General features: G+C 50.5%; 1 protein-coding gene across 2 annotated transcripts in view; it reads right to left on the minus strand.

The window, feature by feature from the left end:
• The window catches only part of COL15A1 (collagen type XV alpha 1 chain), a 109,423-nt gene that overhangs the window by 10,812 nt on the left and 81,178 nt on the right, over positions 1-17,433 (minus strand). For both annotated transcript variants that reach the window (XM_058694788.1, XM_058694787.1), the window contains 12 exons: positions 15,945-16,007; positions 13,620-13,688; positions 13,474-13,509; positions 10,799-10,852; positions 10,638-10,697; positions 9,152-9,220; positions 8,988-9,029; positions 6,458-6,503; positions 4,272-4,352; positions 3,816-3,865; positions 3,612-3,713; positions 2,551-2,695 (listed from right to left, as the gene is read on the minus strand). In XM_058694788.1, the coding sequence (XP_058550771.1) occupies positions 2,551-2,695; positions 3,612-3,713; positions 3,816-3,865; positions 4,272-4,352; positions 6,458-6,503; positions 8,988-9,029; positions 9,152-9,220; positions 10,638-10,697; positions 10,799-10,852; positions 13,474-13,509; positions 13,620-13,688; positions 15,945-16,007 (817 nt within the window). The remainder of the gene's footprint in view (positions 1-2,550; positions 2,696-3,611; positions 3,714-3,815; positions 3,866-4,271; positions 4,353-6,457; positions 6,504-8,987; positions 9,030-9,151; positions 9,221-10,637; positions 10,698-10,798; positions 10,853-13,473; positions 13,510-13,619; positions 13,689-15,944; positions 16,008-17,433) is intronic.

Raw genomic sequence — 17,433 nt, forward strand, 5'->3', positions numbered from 1 at the left:
TTTGAAGAGTCAGTGCCCTCTTCCCCTAGAACAATGCACATGGCTGTGCTCTCCTTCTACCTCTGTAACCTCCCAAAATCTGCAAAGCTCTTGGCAGTGAAGGATGTTTTCACAAGTCCCAGTAAAATTACTGTACGAGATTTTCCAAGTCACGTAAGCAGGTCTGCAGTTCTGGCACAGGACCTGAAAATCACGACATAGGTGGTGAACGTCTAGTGAGGGGAGGGTCAGAGGACTTGGATTTGGACCCCAGCCTCGTCTCCCACTAGGATTTGTGACCTCGAGCAAGTCTCTAACCTCTCTGAGCCTCAGTGTCTTCATCCATGAAATGAGTTTTATAGTAATATCCATTTCCTCTCCCTCCCGGGGTTGCTGTGAAGATTAAATGGGATAATTGGTATGAGAGCATTTTGTAAACTGTGGGTTGTGGGCATTACGTGAGGGGCAGTCCTTCAGCGGAGCGAGGAGCCGTGGGCAGCATCCCATACAGAGCTGCTATGAACAACCGATTCTCCATGTCCTGTAATATCCTTCCCCCTCCTGCAACTCCTGCTCATCCTTCAAGGTTATGTTGGCACCTGTGGTTTTATCTGCCTAGCACCTTCCTTTTTGGTGGGACTAGTATCCTCACCCTCTCTTGAGATCTTCCCCATCCCCTCTACCACCATTTGGATTCAGGAGGCACTGTCTCGTTGTTATGTGACCGCGCCTTCTGGCCACAGGTGACTGGCCCAAGATTGGGTATCTGGGCCAGGATGGGTTAGACAGAATTCGATCCTACGTCCTCCACCCCAGGACCTCACAAACTAACACCAAGAAGGAAGGCCAAGATTTCTAGCTGATTGTGGAAGCTCTGAGTTGTCAGTAACCATATTTCCCATCATGCAAAGGATGTGGTCTGTGGTGAAGAAGCACGAAGCTAGCATACAGAGAGAAGCCATGACAAGAGATGGCCAGAGAATCCTCACAGGGGTTGAGTTCCCGGTTCCGGCTGTGCCTGAGGTCCTGCTGCATGCCGGCCCCTCCCATAAGTTAATGATTCACCTCCTTCACGTCCAATAAATCTCCCTTTTGCTTAAGATAGTTGGAGTTACATTTCCTTTTTTTTAAAAAAATTTTTTAATGTTTTATTTATTTTTGAGAGAGAGACAGAGACAGAGTATTAGCAGGGGAGGGGCAGAGAGAGAAAGAGAGGGAGACACAGAATCCAAAGCAGGCTCCAGGCTCCCAGCTGTCAGCACAGAGCCTGATGTGGGGCTCGAACTCATGAACCCTGAGATCGTGACCTGAGCCGAAGTTGGATGCTTAACTGACTGAGCCACCCAAATGGCCCCCACCCATTTTTTATTTGAGGAAGTGAGGTAGCTATGGGTAAGGAGAGTTTTTCTAGAGTTAGAATCAGTGCTGGTCCTCAAGTCCCTTCAGGGCCAGGCATTGACAAAGCAGTCAAGGAGTTTCCACCCACACATGAAAAGATGTTCCACATCATTAGACCTCAGGGAAAGGCACCGCAGGATATCACTGCACGTGAATGAGTGATGGCTGGAATAAACAATATAGGACAATAATAAGTGTTGGTGAAAATAAGGAAAGCCTCGAAGCTTTGTGCACTGCCAGTGGGAACGCAAAAATGGCACAGCCACTTTGGAAAGCAGGTCAGCAGTTCCTCAAACAATGAAACAGAGTGAACATACATTCTTCTACCCAGCAATTCCACTCCTGGGTAAACACCCAGGAGAGCTGCAAATATATGTCCACACAAAGACTTGTGCATGAATGTTTACAGCAGCGTTATTCTTTTTTTTTTAATTTTTAAGTTTATTTATTTTTGAAAGAGAGAGAATGGGGGAGGGGTAGAGAGAGAGGGAGAGAGGAGCCTGATGCAGGGCTCGGACTCACAAACCATGAGATTATGACCTGAGCCGAAACCAATAGTCAGACACTTAACCAACTGAGCCACCCAGGCATCCCTACAGTGTTATTATTAATAGCCAACAAGTGGAAACGACCCAAATGTCCACCAACTGATGAATGGATAAACAAAACGTACTATGTCCACACAGTGGAAGATTATTAAGTCATAACAAGGAACGAAGTACTGACACATAATACATCATGGAGGATGCTGAGTGGAAGAAGCCAGACACAAAAGGCCACACATTGTTATTACCCCATTGATAGGACATGTCTAGAGTAGGCAAATCCTGAGAGATAAAAAGTAAATCTTCAGGTGCCCACGTCTGGGGGGAGGAGAGAAAGAGGACTGAATGCTAGTTGGTGCAGGGTGTCTTTCTGGGGTGATGAAAATGTTCTGGAATTAGAGAGAGGTGATGGCTGCATAACCTTGTGAATACATTAAAAACCACTGAACTGTACACTTTAAATGGGTGAATTTTATGGCACGTGAATTACACATCAATTTTTTTAAAAAAGGAAAGAAAGAAAGCTCCAACCTGGAAATAGCTCTCTGTCATACAGTATGGCTCTGACATGTCTGCCCAATGTGGTGACCCTGAGCTCAACAGCAGGGATGGCATTCACAGTACTAACCTGCTCCGAGGATAGCTGGTGGTCCTGGTGGCCCTGGGGGGCCCGGTGGCCCAGGTGAACCAGGTCTTCCAAAGCCAGGAGGCCCAGGCAGGCCAGGAGCACCAGGGGGTCCCTGGGGCCCGATGACAGTCTCCCCTTTCTGCCCCTGTCAAGGCAAGAGCATAGTAACAGAAGAGAGAAAGCAACTGTAAGTCCCAGTAATCACTGTAAGTCCCAGCTCTTCTTTGTGTGAGAATGTTTGTAAAAAGTCAATAAATACAAGCTATTGCTATCATTATCCTCCAATCTGGGCACAACTCAGGTGTAAGACCTAAAGAACAGCAACCCAGTCATTATGTTCAATGTCACTGCATACAACCCCAGAGAGCCCTGGAGTCGGGAGGGCCCAGACTTTGCATTTCACAGATTAAGAAACCCAGGCACAGAGAGGGGATAGGGTTTGTCCAAAGTGTCAAAGCAAATTAGCAGCAGAGATAGAAGTAGAATCCTGGTCTCCTGGCTTTGCTGGAGTCTGCCCTCATGGTGAGCTCTGCCCGGGACCAGGGTTTGCTTCTGGTTCCTGAGGGTCATGATCTGGTCATAATCTCACTGGAGACAACTTGAATTTCTCTTGTGAGCTGGAGAAACCTGGCGTCCTAAGAAGACCAAGCCTATCTAGGGGCTCCTTCTTTCGTGAGATTTCAGAAGAATCAAATAGCCCCTCTAAAAATATCTCCCTCACCTTCCATTCTGCCTTTATTATCTGATATGTTCACCATTAGTTAGTAACTCCTTGGGTTGAGCAAATTTTCCACCGTTGACATGAATAAGGCAGCGTGGTTAATGACCTGGAAGTTACCTGAACGCATATGGCCATGGCCAGCTCCCTTTCCTCCATGGTCCTCAGCCAACATCCCTATTGGTAAGTAAATACGAGGGAGAGAGGCCGATGCCCACCTCGTACCTCCAGCTTGTGGTGCTGTGACAGACCCTTGATTCTCCAACTGCCTAGTCCCACTGGGGGGCGTCAAAGGAAGGCTGTGACTCACTGAGGAAAATGGTGAGGAAAAATCACTACTTACAACCAGGCCGGGACTTCCTGGTAGTCCTGGAGGTCCTGACACAAAGAAGTCACCATGAGAGTCTCCTTTTTCTCCTTTGATCCCCCTGTCTCCGTTCTCCCCCTGCAAGCAGAGAACATTCAATAAGAGTAAGGTGAACCAGTGCATACCGTGAGCTCGAGAACTTGGAAACACAGGCCAAATGTCTGGTAGAGAGATACTCACCTTCAAACTGTTTAGAAGGTATCTCAGGTAAGTCGGGTCCACTGGAGGGCCTGAAAAAGAAGTGTTGTGTATAATTCACCACCGTAATCTCAGAAATTCAAAAATAAACTCTCCAAGTTGGCATCCATCATTATTCCCCAGTGGAAGTGCCCCCACATTGGTTTAGCTAACAGAGTGGGCACTGGCCTTGGAGGCAGAAACGAGTCCTTGGCTGGGCCCCACAACCCAGACACTGTGGGATCCTGAGCGTGTCACTGGCCCTCTTTGGGCCTTGCTTTGCACAGGAACTTCTGGTCTCTTTTGACAGTGTTCCATCTTGGACCCATGATTGGGTCTCTCTAGAACTCCATGGAGCTTGTGGTCAGGGTGGTAATATAATCCGTCTTACTTTCTAGCTCAGCTGGATTTCTCAGGAACAGAAATCAAAGGCAAGATCCAGAACAAGAGATAAAATACCTGGTGGTCCCTGGGCCCCCTGGTCGCCTTTTTCTCCTTTTGAGCCGGGAAGACCCCAGGATCCTTTTTCTCCTTTAACACCTGCCATCAAATACGCATATATTTTATATATAAAAAAAAAATACTGCGGAAAATCACCTTCATCCTATATAAAACGTTTCTGTGACAAGTTTTCAAATTGAGCCCTTTTAGCAAAGTCCACTCAATAAACAAAGGCCTATTGAGGGTATGAAATCGTTTGCTAACTTATGGGGAGGGCAGAGGTAGATACATCAGGTGCAATTCCTGACCTTCAAAAGCTCGGTCTCTGTGGGAAGATGGACACGGTGAAGGGTAGGCAGGAGGCAGTAAGTGCTGTCTCTAAGGTGCCAGCAATGCACAGTGGGGGCCCAGCAGAAGCTATAGTTAACTCTGTCTCAGACAGCTTTGTGCACATAGCCTGAGGGCTCAACACCCAGTCAGGCCTCCAGTCCCATCTCATCTGTGTGTGTGTGTGGCATGGTGGGATAGGGGAGGAGGGGAACCTTCCAGGTTCCCTCAGAGGACCGTAAGGGTGCGAAGTATTCCATGCACAAAGTTGGAAGGATGCCAACTGTGGACCCCACCACCACCCCTCAGGATTTGTGAGAAGCATTCTCTCTCTCTCCAACTCTTTTATAGCGGGGGAGAGGCACGGAGGGAGCCTTCTAGAAGTTCAGCATTGGGAAAGGGAAGCAATCCCCTTTCCCCACTTTGATGGGTGGGGTAGACACTAGATTTCCGAATTCCCAGTTCCCAAGAGATGTGACAGATCGACCCAGCAGTGCTCTCAGGCTGAGAGATGGGGTTTGGGTGCTCAGGCTTCCTGGCACGGGAGGAGTGTGAGTACCAGAGGCCCAACGCCACCAGCCGGGGGTCCCCTGGGAGATGCAATCACAGGGCCAGGGCGGCAGTGCCTCCACCCTCCCTGGTGAGATCGCAGGAGTGGTGAAGCCCAGAGAAGGGGATGGTGAGCTCGATCACCACCACCGATGTGGCTGCTTATCTCACGGAGCGGGAGTAACAACCACCAGTAAGTAGCAGGATACAGGCTCACCAGGGGCTGTCCTGTCCAGAAAGGTCTCTTCCCTCCCCTGTCTCCCAGAGTGGCCCCGTGGGGATGGGGGAACCACCAGGGATCTGAGACAGCAAATCCAGCTCTACCCCGCCTCCCCAAGGTCCCCCTTGCACCAGGGGCAGGGGGAGCCTTGAACTGGATCTGAGCATGGAGGGTGGAAACAGTCTGGACCTTGTAACCAAAACCAACAGAAAACCCACGGGGCCAGATATCATCAGGAAGACCACAGCCTGGTGGGCCATGGACAACAGAGCAGAGCCAGAGGTCAGTATTGGGGAAAAAATGACTTTTCCCTGTTTAAACTGCAAGTGCTCAGACCTCTCAGTCTGAGCGACACACAGAGGGAGAGAGGGTGTGGGGACAGGGGACCAGAGCGACTGCTCCCCTGCAGACTCCTGTCTCCTGGCCTATGCCCCTTGCTGACATTTACTAATTGGATACCTAGAGCCAGCGCCTCTCACACTTTCCTGTGCAGACACAGTAGGGGGCTTAAAGTGCAGCCTCTGATTCAGCGGGTCTGCAGTGGATCTTACACTTGATCTTAGCCCAAAGGCCCGAGAAGCGATTGAGACACTGCATTTCTAACACGCCTCCAGGAGATGCTAATGCTGCTGGTCCAAAAACACTTTGAAGCAAAGGTCTTCTGAGCTCCCATAGCCCTTCCCTGTATTAGTTCTTGGTATATTACATTAGAATGATTTTTAAAATAGTTCTATCTAAGGGAGTCTAAGGGCCCGGGTGGCAAGAATGGCGTAGGATTCATCTGCCCAGTGCACGGGATAGATTCACACACTATGGTCTTGGTGGATGCTTTATGAACAAATTAACAAATAAACAGCCAACCTGAGTACTTCCTGCTGGCTGGAAGTCCCAGCCATGATGTATAGAATATACAGATGTGTGACAAAACCGAAGAGAGGTGCTCAGTCCCACAGCGCTGGCTCAGCTACCCCTGATCCCACCACATGCAGCCAGATCTTCCCCACCATGAGTCTTAGGTCCAGCACTGGGAGTGGAGACCACCTTCTGCAGAGCTACAAGGGTCTGGAAAAGTCCCACAGAAACAGAAGGTGAAGAAGAGAAGCTGTACCATGAAAGGTGATGAGTTCTGAATTCCCAGGATGAGTGGTATCAACCTGGAGAGAGAGAAAGGCAAGGTCATAAGGTGCCAACCGTGTCCTGGTGTTTGCATCCACAGGCAGCCGCCACTGTCCCCTGTCCCGGGGGTGTGTGGTAGGAGGCACGATGTCACGGAGTCAGGCCTTTCTTTGGCTCTGGAACCCCCAGAAGCCCAGGAGCCCTCATTGCACAGGCATTCCAGGCCTTCAACTGGGGGGGCCCATTATGCAGCCAGCGGGGGGAGGTGAGACCTACTGGTTGAACAACTGTGCAAAGGGAAAGCCCAAAGCTGCAAGACAACAAATCCCGACCGTGTTGATTTAGCCAACCGAGAACGCTCTTGGCCTGCTCTCTTATCATTTAGGATTGATTCATGTGAGAGGTCAAGCATCCCAGTGAGTGACGACCCAGGTGTGAGGCTACACCGCCATTAGCTTTGCTATGGTGTATAACCAAGGATGTGCATAATGAACAGGAGCTGATAACGGTAGTGGTAATGAATAAGGGGGGGTTATCATTTGGTTGGAAGGGCTATTCTAGACTCCCCATTAAGTGCCAGGGGTCTGGCATCTAAGTTGTCCTAGATAATATTCCTTCCCAGTTCATTTCCAGATTCCTGCATTGTCTTTTCTATAGAACAGAGCCACTGGAGACCCTGCTTTTAATACCCAACTTCCCCTTTTCCCAGTTGATATGTGGAATCAAAATGATCCCTCTGGCACCAGGATCCTCCTACTTTTGGGTGGAGGGTCACAAGTTGCTCAGGGGTCACCCAGAGAAGATGGGGGGAACAGATGAGAATCCCTCAGAAAAGACATTTCAAAGTTAAGGATGTAGGCTGGAGTGGCCAGCTGGTATCCTGTGGCTATGCTGATAGGGTTCCTCCGCTCCCCATGTGGCTAGAAATCATGGTGGTGTCAGGAAGGGGCCGAAATTAGAAGGGGCTTATAGAATGATGGACGTGACAGAAAGCATTTGTTTTTCAAGTGTCCGTTTCAAGAGCTGATCAGGAAATGTCCATGCCTAAGCCCCATGGTGTCCAGCCAGGCAATGTGAAATCAAAAGCTCACCAAAAATGCTCTGAGCTCATCTTTGGTTTCTTTTCTGTGATCTCATGACCCCAAAGGTCGTGGCCACTGGAAAGGGTCCTAGCACAGGTCGTGGTAATTGCAGTACATTTTTAGAACACTCTCACATTTGCTAAGTGCTGTCCCATGACACCTGCAATCATGTTAGCGGAGAGGGGCTTTGGGCACAAACTCTCCGGGAATCTCGAGCAGACCCTTTGCCTCTCTGGGCTGCCGGTTTCTCCTTCTGTATGATAAGGAGGAGGAATGCAGTCATATCTCAGGAGCGTCCCTCCAGCACTGACATTTTATGTTTCCCTTCAGGCGATCGGTGTAAACATGACCTGGCTTGATGTCGTCCTCACATAGACCAGCAGGCCCCCTGGACGTCTTAGTGGGTCATATCATCTGCATTCTATGCCAGAGTTCCCGGGCCCTGGGCTGCAGACTTGGGTGCCTCAAAGTTTCGACATGGACAGAACTCAGCCAAACTGTGTCATTTTAAAGCCTCTGACCCGAGCCTCAACACCACACCCAACAAGCATCAATTATGCCACTTCAAGGAACCTTTCTAAATTGTAATTTGCAAACTTCTGAGAACAGAGGCCACGCCCGTCTAGTTCACCCCTGCATCTCCAGGGCCTAGCAGAGTACTTGGCTCTCAGTAAGTCCTCAATAAATACTTGTTGAACAAATGAGGAAATGGTCATGTACAGCTCTGTGACCAATGCCCGTGCACAGGGACAGGCCCACTCTCCCTGGGCTTCCCCAAAGAAATGGGCAAGACCTCAGGGACAGTGCCACTGCCTAGCTGGGGTGACCGGGCACGTGCCTGACCCCTTGGAATCACAGTGCCTAGTGGTCAGGGGACCCGAGGGATGACCCCAGCTCCGTCAGTACTGAAACCTTGGACAACTCTGTGAGCTTGTCCCAGTCCCAGTTTGCTTCCTCACTATAAAGTGGGAGGGAGAGTCCTTCCTCTCAGCGTTGTATGCTGTTCAACATACCAGATGGGAAGGGACAGCACACATTCACTTATAGGTTTTAGCCAAAAGTTCCTAACGCAAAGAACACTGATTGGAATTGCTTTATTTTCCTATCTGTATTTTTAAGGGGGTTATTTTACTTCTTACTATTTGCTCCAAACGTGAAGCTAATGTGGTTATAATAACAAAAGACATTGCTTTTTGATTGCATTAAAAGAAACACTCTGCCAGTGTGTGCACCTTTTAGAAGATCCAGTATGTGTCATTGCCATGGTCTCTTATCTGGGAGCTTCTAGCCACCTACTTAAGGGTCTATATGTAAGTGATAGGAGACATCAAAGAGAACACTGATGGACTGAAGGGGTTCAACACAAAGACGGATCGTCTTCTCTGAGTCGCTTTCTATGCCAACATCTGCTCCTCAGGGCAGTGACTGTATACTACTTACCGGCGTTTTGCAGTGTGGCCGGACTGGTATTGGGAAGACAGCCTGCAGGAAGTGAGAACAAGAGAAGTGAGGCCATCAGGACGCCTGACTCCAGCTTAGGCCAGTCTGGGGCCTACTCCCCACTAGCCCCTGAAGGTCTCCCTCCCCTGCCCTACCCAGCTTACTCCTTTGATGTTGATCACAGCTCCAGGGGGTCCAGGGGGCCCTGGAGGACCAGGTAAGCCAGGTGGGCCCTGAAGGGAGAAAAAGGCCATTCCTGAGTTGAGGTTATTGTGAGTGCAGGGCGGCTGCGGGATACTTCCTCCAGGAACGGGGAAAGAAGACCCTCTAAAGTCGCCTACTTCTCCCACAGGGAGGCCTGACACTTGGAAACAGCACGTCAACATCCATGACCCCATTGCATCTTTACGGCCACCCATGGAAGAGGCAGAGGAGCAAGCACTATCCCTGGTTTGCGAATGGAGACAGAGGTCAAGAGAGGGGAAGTGACCTGCTCAAAGCCACACAGCTGGAACCCAGATTCTGCCTCCCAGAGAAGGGCTCAGCCAACACGGAGCCCACCACCTCTCTACCAGCACATCCCTGCTATGAAGGGGCAGGTGGCGTGGGGACCGGAGGGTCCCTCACCTGATACGGTACCTCAGAGAGTGCCTCATAAATGCAAAAATAAATGCAAAACTCTTGTTCACTAGCAGCATTCTTTTCTTTTCTTTTTTCTTTTCTTTAATATTTACTTATTTTAAGACAGGGAGTGTGTGAGTGGGAGAGGAGCAGAGAGAGAGAATCCCAAGCTTGCTCCACAGAGTGGCATTATTGTCAAAGCCAGGTCAGCGGCCTTAATGCTGTGCAATGTCTTTTCCTCCAAGCCCGGATCTCAAGCAGGACCTTGCAGCAGGACGGGTGAGGCTCTGACCACAGGTATGAGGAGTCCGGCCCACCTGGAAGCTGCACGGATCCTCCTAAGTGAAGGCACGAGGGCCTGCTTTACCTAGTAGCCGCAGCGTGCTTGAGGAGTGTGAGCCAGTCCTCACTTGCCTGTCTGATTTCTGGACATGCAGAGCAGAGACAGGATGGTGCAAACAAAAGTAGACTTTGTAGAGAGTCTGGTACATAGTAGGTGCTCAAGAAACACTGGCGTCCTTATTGTAGACCCTGGACCCTGCTGATGCCCCCAGTGTCTGCCACCTTGTGAGGCTCTGCCTAAGTAGCTGACCTACCTTTGATATGCACTCACAAACATGTGCTGAGCCCCTAGAGGTGTGATATCCCTGGGACCGTGTACAGCGGGAAGATGGGGTATTACCCCAGGGTCAGGAGCCTGGGATGTGAGACCAGATTTCCTGAGCATACCCAGATCGCTGTCCCACCCTTCCTCTTGGGTCGGGACAAGGAAGCTTATGTTCCACTAAGGAGCTTTCAGTGGCAGAGACCCTTCTGAGAGTGGGCTGAAGGACAGGGATGGGCTGGAGGATCTTTGGAAGTGGCAATGGAGGAAGGAGACAAACATTCCTGAAGATTCTGTCTGCAAGCCCCACTCACTGGACCCGGTACTCTCTTAGCTGCCCCCCACCCCCCGCCACCCCCATGGACACTGGACTCAGGGCTCTGTCCCAGGTAGTGGGGGGCTGGGGCACTGGTCATCTCACTCACCGGCATCATGACCCCTCGGTCTCCCTTGGCGCCCTTGAGGCCATTCAGTCCCGGACGACCCTGCAACCCACAGGAGATGCCTTAGTAAACCCACTGACCGCCAGCTGGCCCAGCCCACGTGTCCTCCCCTCACATCCAGTCTGAGGAACAGCGACACCTACAGGTCGTCCGGGGAGGCCAAACTCTCCTTTGTGTCCTGGTGGTCCTTTGGGCCCCTAGAGGCAAAACAAGTATCAGATTAGAAAAGAAGAGAAAGTCAAGGGCCAGGGCGATGAGGGGCACTGGCCTGCCTTCGTGGGCAGTGGTGAGGATGAATCACTGGGCAGGGAGGAGGGAGGACAACGGGCAATTGTGAAGTATGCACCTGCCTGGAACCTTGACTCCCAACCTCTCTGCTCTCAGCTGGGACCACCGATTCAACCCCTTTGCACCCCATGGCCTCCTGCAGGCTGTACCCCACCCAAGACTCTGGACCCCACCCTCTCAGTCAGGGCTAAGGAAGGAGCAAGAGGCAGTAGCTCAGGGCCACAGCCCCCTGGTAGCTGGGTACTGGGGTAGCTTAGAAGACGGACCTCTGCCCTAGGTCTTACGTCCCAGTCGGAATAACGCAGCCCTGCCTCGCCTCTCATGCTAGCCCAGCCTGAGAACCTGCTCCGGGATTTGGCTCCTGCCTTGCTCCCACCTGTCTCTCAGGACCAGAGTCTTGGCCTAGCACCTCAATTCTTCAGATGAGTCTTTGACCAGTGGACCCTTATTCATTCCAGTGCTGGCTTTCTATGTCTTCATGCTTCTAGAGCCACTGCCCTGTTCCACTCTCCTGCAGGATCCCTTATGCCTTCTGGCATCCAGAATATGTACAATGCACACTACCTCTTCCCAGAACACCCTCTGCCTCCAGTCTACACTTTCCTACTTCTGTAGCTGGGTCTGCCCCGTCCTCCCAGGGGAATGACTAGTTTAAGCCTGGGGTCTCCAAGTCCCTTCTTCCTGCTGACATTAACAGATATAGCCATGCCCTGGAAAATGGCAAATAAAGCTGAGTTAAAACGGGCTCTGTATGTAAAGTACCCAGCCCACAATAGTCCTAAAGATAGAAAAGCAAGAACAGAAGGAGTAACAGGGCACAGGCCACTTGGTGGTATGTTCTAGTGCAGAGCTCTTCTCAAACGTCAGTGTGCCCAGGTGTCACCTGGGATCTTGTCACAACGCAGACCCAGCAGGTCCAGGGTGCGGCCTAAGACTCTGCATTTCTAACAAGCTCCCAGGTGATGCTGATGATGCTGATCCAGGAGCCACGGGTAACAAGGCTCTAGGGAGCTTGTAAAGGCGCCGTAAGCTATACCAGTCACGAGGGCCACAAGTAGCCCATATGACATCATCATGCGAAGGAGAAGAAGGTCTCCCATGCTGTCTGAGCTTGGCAAGCTGTGCACACACTGGGCTTTGGTAGGAACAAGTGACATGGCCATCTGAAGCGGCGTGCTGGCCACCATTGCTAAGTCCTAGAATATTTCCACGGTACTGGATGTTGGTAAGTGATTCACCAGTGGTTAGCACCATACTCCCCCAGTCTGTCTTAGCCCACGCTTTCTCCTCTGCAGGGCACCCATTCTGCCCGACTGAAGGGGCCAAAGGCCTCAGAAGGTCCTTTGAGGGATGCAACTTGGAAGTTATGGGCCATTTGTCAAGGACATGTGTCTGTGAGGTCCCTTCTCCTCAGGCCTGATGCCCAGCTTCAACCAAACAAACCCCATGTACAAATCTCCAGGCCAAAATGCTTTAGAAGAAATGTTTACTGGGGGCAGTGGGGAAAACCTGGATACAGACTCCAACAGGCTTGGCTCAAATCCCCAGTGTACCACTTACAAGCTGTGTGACAGCGGGCAAGTTACTCGCTCTCTTTGACCTCCGTTTCCTGGTCTATAAACTGGGAATTCTGATACCTCTTAGAGCAGTGAGTCTGACATGAGATGGTCTGTGTGAAGTATCAGGACAGCGTCTGACCCACAGTGGACATTTTACACCTGAATTTTGTTGTTGTTGTTCTTGGGGAGGACTCTATGGCAGAGAGGTTTACAGTTCATTCTTGAGAGAACTGGGAGCTTAAAAACCATTCAGCAGCCCAAATGGGTTACAGATTCCTAGAGCAAGTAAGCCAAGAAGGGCCCTATCATATCATCTAGTACTAACTTGATACCTTTAACTGTACCTCTGCCCTCTGTAAGATGGGAAAACAGAAGCCCAGACAGAAATGGACTTGCCCAAGCCCTCATAGACACTAGGTCCAAGAAACAAGAGAGACTTTCTGGGGTTCCTCTGAGGGGTTCCTTGGACAATGGCAATCTTCAGCTAGCAAGCATGTGGTATACCCGCGAGTGGTCGGCACCAGTCGATTCTCCTCTCCTTCCTTGACACACAGCTAACCTACACTTCTGAGTTCTGGCCAGTGGAATGTGCTAAAAGTGATGTTCATCATCCTTCATGACCTCTTTCCCCTCCCCAGCCTCAGCCTGCAGAGCTGGAAGATGCCAGTGTGGCTTGGGAAACCACCGGACGGCAGAGTCCCAGGATAAAAGTATCCTGGGTCCCTGAATCACTGCTTGGGGGTAGATGCCCACCTAGGAACAATGACCATGGGCTTGGCAAGAGTGAGAAGCTGCTTCTGTGCTAACCCACTGAGATTTTCACTGGATTACAATTAGCATACCCTAATCCACATACATTTGCCACACCCTTGCTATTTTCACAACTTGACAACTCAATCTAACGGAGCCAAAGTATGAGAAATGCTTCAAGCCCCGCAGTCCAGCCCCAGCTGAGAGATGGTCTGGCTTACCATTGGTCCGGGGGCTCCATGCACACCAGGTTCACCCTAAAGCAGGGAGATACGAACTCGTCATTCAGAGGAACACAGTCGGTGCCAGGAACAAACATGGGGCGTTGAAGCGGATGTGTGCCTTCAGGGTCTGGTGACATGATTACCTTTCTCCCCTGCAGCCGTTCCAGAGGAATGTCCCCGGTGAGGATGGCACCTGGCTCTCCCTTCTCTCCCTGCAATTCAGAGAACCTTTCAATGAAATCGGGTCTCTTCCTCACGGCCTCATCCAGAGGCTCCAATGGGCCCGTGGTCCTGCAGCCCCGATCCCGTACCTGCAGTCCCGCTGATCGGACATGACCTGTCTCTGGAGAACAAACTGCAGGGGCCTCCTACCTGAGCACTCGCTCTCTGGGTTACTCCCTCAACACACAAGTCCAGGTGGGTGTCCTGCAAGCCTCAAGGGCTCCCACACCGATGGATCTACATCCTCACCCCCCGACCCTCCAGGAACCAGCCTGACAAGGTCCTCCCCACCTCTTACTACACAGCACCCCTCTGAGAACCTCTGGCTCCTAATTTACTTGGTGGCTTGCCTCCCTAACAATCCTTATTCTCGTTAAAACGCCTGCAATTGGGAAAGAGACAAAAGTATGAACATTAGAGGCCTCTCTCAACACAGAGGCCTCGTGTCTCCATGTGGAACTCTGTCCCGAGACTCCGGGATCCTGTGCAAACCTGAGCAGACAAAGCTATCTCAGATGCTGGGAAACTGGGGAGATGGGTAGCCAGGTGGCCAATCTTGCCCTAGATCCCATCCTCAGCAGAGCCATCTACTTATCCCAGGAGGCTTCCTAGAAGATATGTGTGCACAGAGAAGGCCAGGTGGAGGGACCTTCCATATCACTCTAACACTCTGGTTCCAAACTTCAGCGCTGGCCCCTGAGGTGCTAGGCTAGACCACACTAAAGTCCCCCTTCAACGGGGCCAGAAGCAGCCGGGACAGCAGTGCCAAAGCAAGCAGAGCGGCCTCTTCCCTCCGTCCCCCTGAGCCCACACCTCATATTTGGATCTTACCACTGCACTGGCGAGGAAAGGCAGTCCTGAGCACGGCAGCAGTAAGAAGGACAAGCACAGAAGCATTAGAGGCAGAGCGAGAGAAAGTGCGTTGCTGCGAGGGCTGGAGCAGAGCTGGCTGGGCGCCCATCCCAGTTTTCAAGGTGGTAGGAAATTAGCGGGGGCGACGGCACGTAGGTCCCTCTAAAAATAGTGTTTAAAGCAAGAGCCACTCTGGTTCGACCAGGCCTCCTCCCAAGCCACAGCGGCGGCTTGTCAAAGGCCCAAGGCAGCAAAAAGCATCCCAAGACATCACCCCACATGGTGCCAAATGCAGACCCCTTTGCCCAGCCTTTGAACTCCCTATGCCCTAAAATTATGGTCCAACAGACGCTGGAGCCTCTGCTAGGGGGCCAGTGTGGAATGGTGGGGGGAGAACAAAAAGACAGAAGCTTAATGCTCCCTCCTTTTGGAGACATACCCACCCTCTGTGCCTCTCAAGGAAGGATCAGGGGCCTTGCATAGACCACCGTTACAGCAACGGCCATGCTTTCTGTTGGCTAACTGCATGTCTGTTCCTCATGTCTTACTTCTATATCCCTAGTGCCTACTATAGGAACCCGGCTGGCACATCCTTAGGAATGGATATAAGATGGATGAGTACACAAATGGATAGATGAATTCGTGACCCAATCCAGAGTCTTTGCAATCTGTATATGGATGTTACTCTCCCCCTTATCTATAAAAACCAACCAGGAAGTTAATTCTAAGAGGCAAATACGGAAGGATAGAAAGGTCCGTCCCGTGTCTTGGGAGTTCCCGGGATATTCTTTGCATGTTAAATACTTATTCCAAAGATTTTGGACCAAGACTGCCATCCAAATGCAGAATGCTCAACTTATAATTTCTAAATACTAGCATCTATTGTACTGATTAATTTTATGTTCCTTTATCCAATAAATGTCTTGGGTGCCATTTGTGCACCGGATCCTATGCTAAGTACTGGGACCATAGAGAAGAAACTGGCATGTGGCCCTGCCCTCAGGGAGCACACACTCTAATGGGGGTGCCCAACAGGTCGCTAGATAAAGCATGGCACATGGGACTATGATGAGAATCAATGTCCCCACCATGACCCACCTTCACCTTGGAGGGCCACTTAGATCATAAAAAATTAACAGCTGTGGAGTGGCTGCTACTAAATATGGAGTTTCTTTTTGGCACGAAAATGTTCAAGAATTGGGAAGTGGTGATGGCTGTACAACCTTGTGAATATACTAAAAATCACTGAACTCTACAATTTAAAGGAATGGATTTTGCGGCATGTGAATTATATCTCAGAAAACCTTTTTAAAGTTAAAAGCTACTTTCAGCCAATTTGAAATATTTAGCAAATTCTGGAGCATGATCCCACTAAATACCTGTGTCCCTCTTACCTGTTCTCCTTTTAGTCCTGGAAATCCAGGCACACCGGTGTCACCTTTTGGTCCACGAGGGCCCTGAAACGAATCATCGGAGGGTATTTTGTTGTTTGTTAAGATTAAAATGCTTTAGGGGTGCCTGGGCGGCTCAATCGGTTAAGTGTCCGACTCTTGGTTTCAGCTCAGGTCATCTCACGGTTCATGAGTTCAAGCCTTGCATCAGGCTCTGCACTGACAGCATGGAGCCTGCTTTAGATTCTTTCCGTCCCTCTCTCTCTGCCCCTCCCCAGCTCTCTCTCTTTCTCAAAATAAATACATAAACTTAAAAAGAAAAAAAGAGCTTCTTCTGCTTCTAGGAAGAAGTCACAACTAGCCATGATGTTTTCTTAATTTTAAGTGATGCAAGAATTGTGGTATGGTGGAAAGACGACAGCACTGAGCGCTAGGAGGCCTAGAGGTCCCTGCCTCTGAACTTTGGCTTCCTCTGAGGGGCCCTACTGAGACAGCCTGGTCCTGCTGCCTCTGCTTACCCCATGGGTCCTCCTGGCCACCCCGTGGCCTGCCTCCACCCACCGTTCATCGCCTGGGACTCCCGCTTCCCGTCTGGCTCCCCACCACATATGGGATGGGATCCAAATGTCCCAGCCTGACACTCAAACCCATCCCAGCCAGCCTCAGCACCTCATCCCCTGCTCCCCATCACACACCCAGGTGAGCCTTTCCCCTTCCTCTCTGCCCTGCCCACTGCCTCCACGCTTCTGCCCACGCCCTTCCCGCTGCGGGAATGCCCAGCCACCCCTCTGTGGAGCCAAGTTCTGCACACCCGGCCAGAGGTGACCTCTTCTCAACTCCAACACTATATACCTGTGACAGTGACTCACAGCCAGATGTCTGCCCCAAAAAGGTGTTTCACACTTTACTGCCATGTAGCTTTTCACAAGTCCCTGTGCAGTCTTGTGGGTTAAAGGGGGAGTTACCCACTAGAGCAGTGGCTTTCAAATATTTGTTATTGTTACTTTTTAGCAATGAAACTCTTTTCATTCCTTTTTTTTTTCAAGTAAAGACTTGAATGAAAGCTCAATATATAAAATATATATTCTTTATTTTATAAATAAAATAAAGAATTTTATTTTAGCTTCTTTATTGCAGGTTGGTGGCCTGGAATCCCACTTTGTGGCCCCCTCTTTACTCCCTAAAGTGGCCCTGGGGGCCCCCGCGGGAACACAGCCCTACTCATATAGAAGAAAACGTGTTCCGGAACATGCCCCTGGTTCGGAGCAGCCAAGCCAGGGCCGGAGCTCAGAGGTCTGGCCTCTCCTCCTCTTAACAAAAGAGGTGTTCTCCATGACTGCCACTCTCTCTCCTGTTCCTGAGGTCTCGTTCACACGTATTGCCAGTGTCATGACAAGATATGCTCCTTTTGCAAAATGTAAAAAGTTCAGGGGCACCTGTGTGGCTCAGTCCATTAAGTGTTCGACTTCAGCTCAGGTCATGATCTCGCAGT

This window comes from Neofelis nebulosa, chromosome 12 (genome assembly GCF_028018385.1).
Source record: "Neofelis nebulosa isolate mNeoNeb1 chromosome 12, mNeoNeb1.pri, whole genome shotgun sequence".
In the NCBI taxonomy this organism is placed as follows: domain Eukaryota; kingdom Metazoa; phylum Chordata; class Mammalia; order Carnivora; family Felidae; genus Neofelis; species Neofelis nebulosa.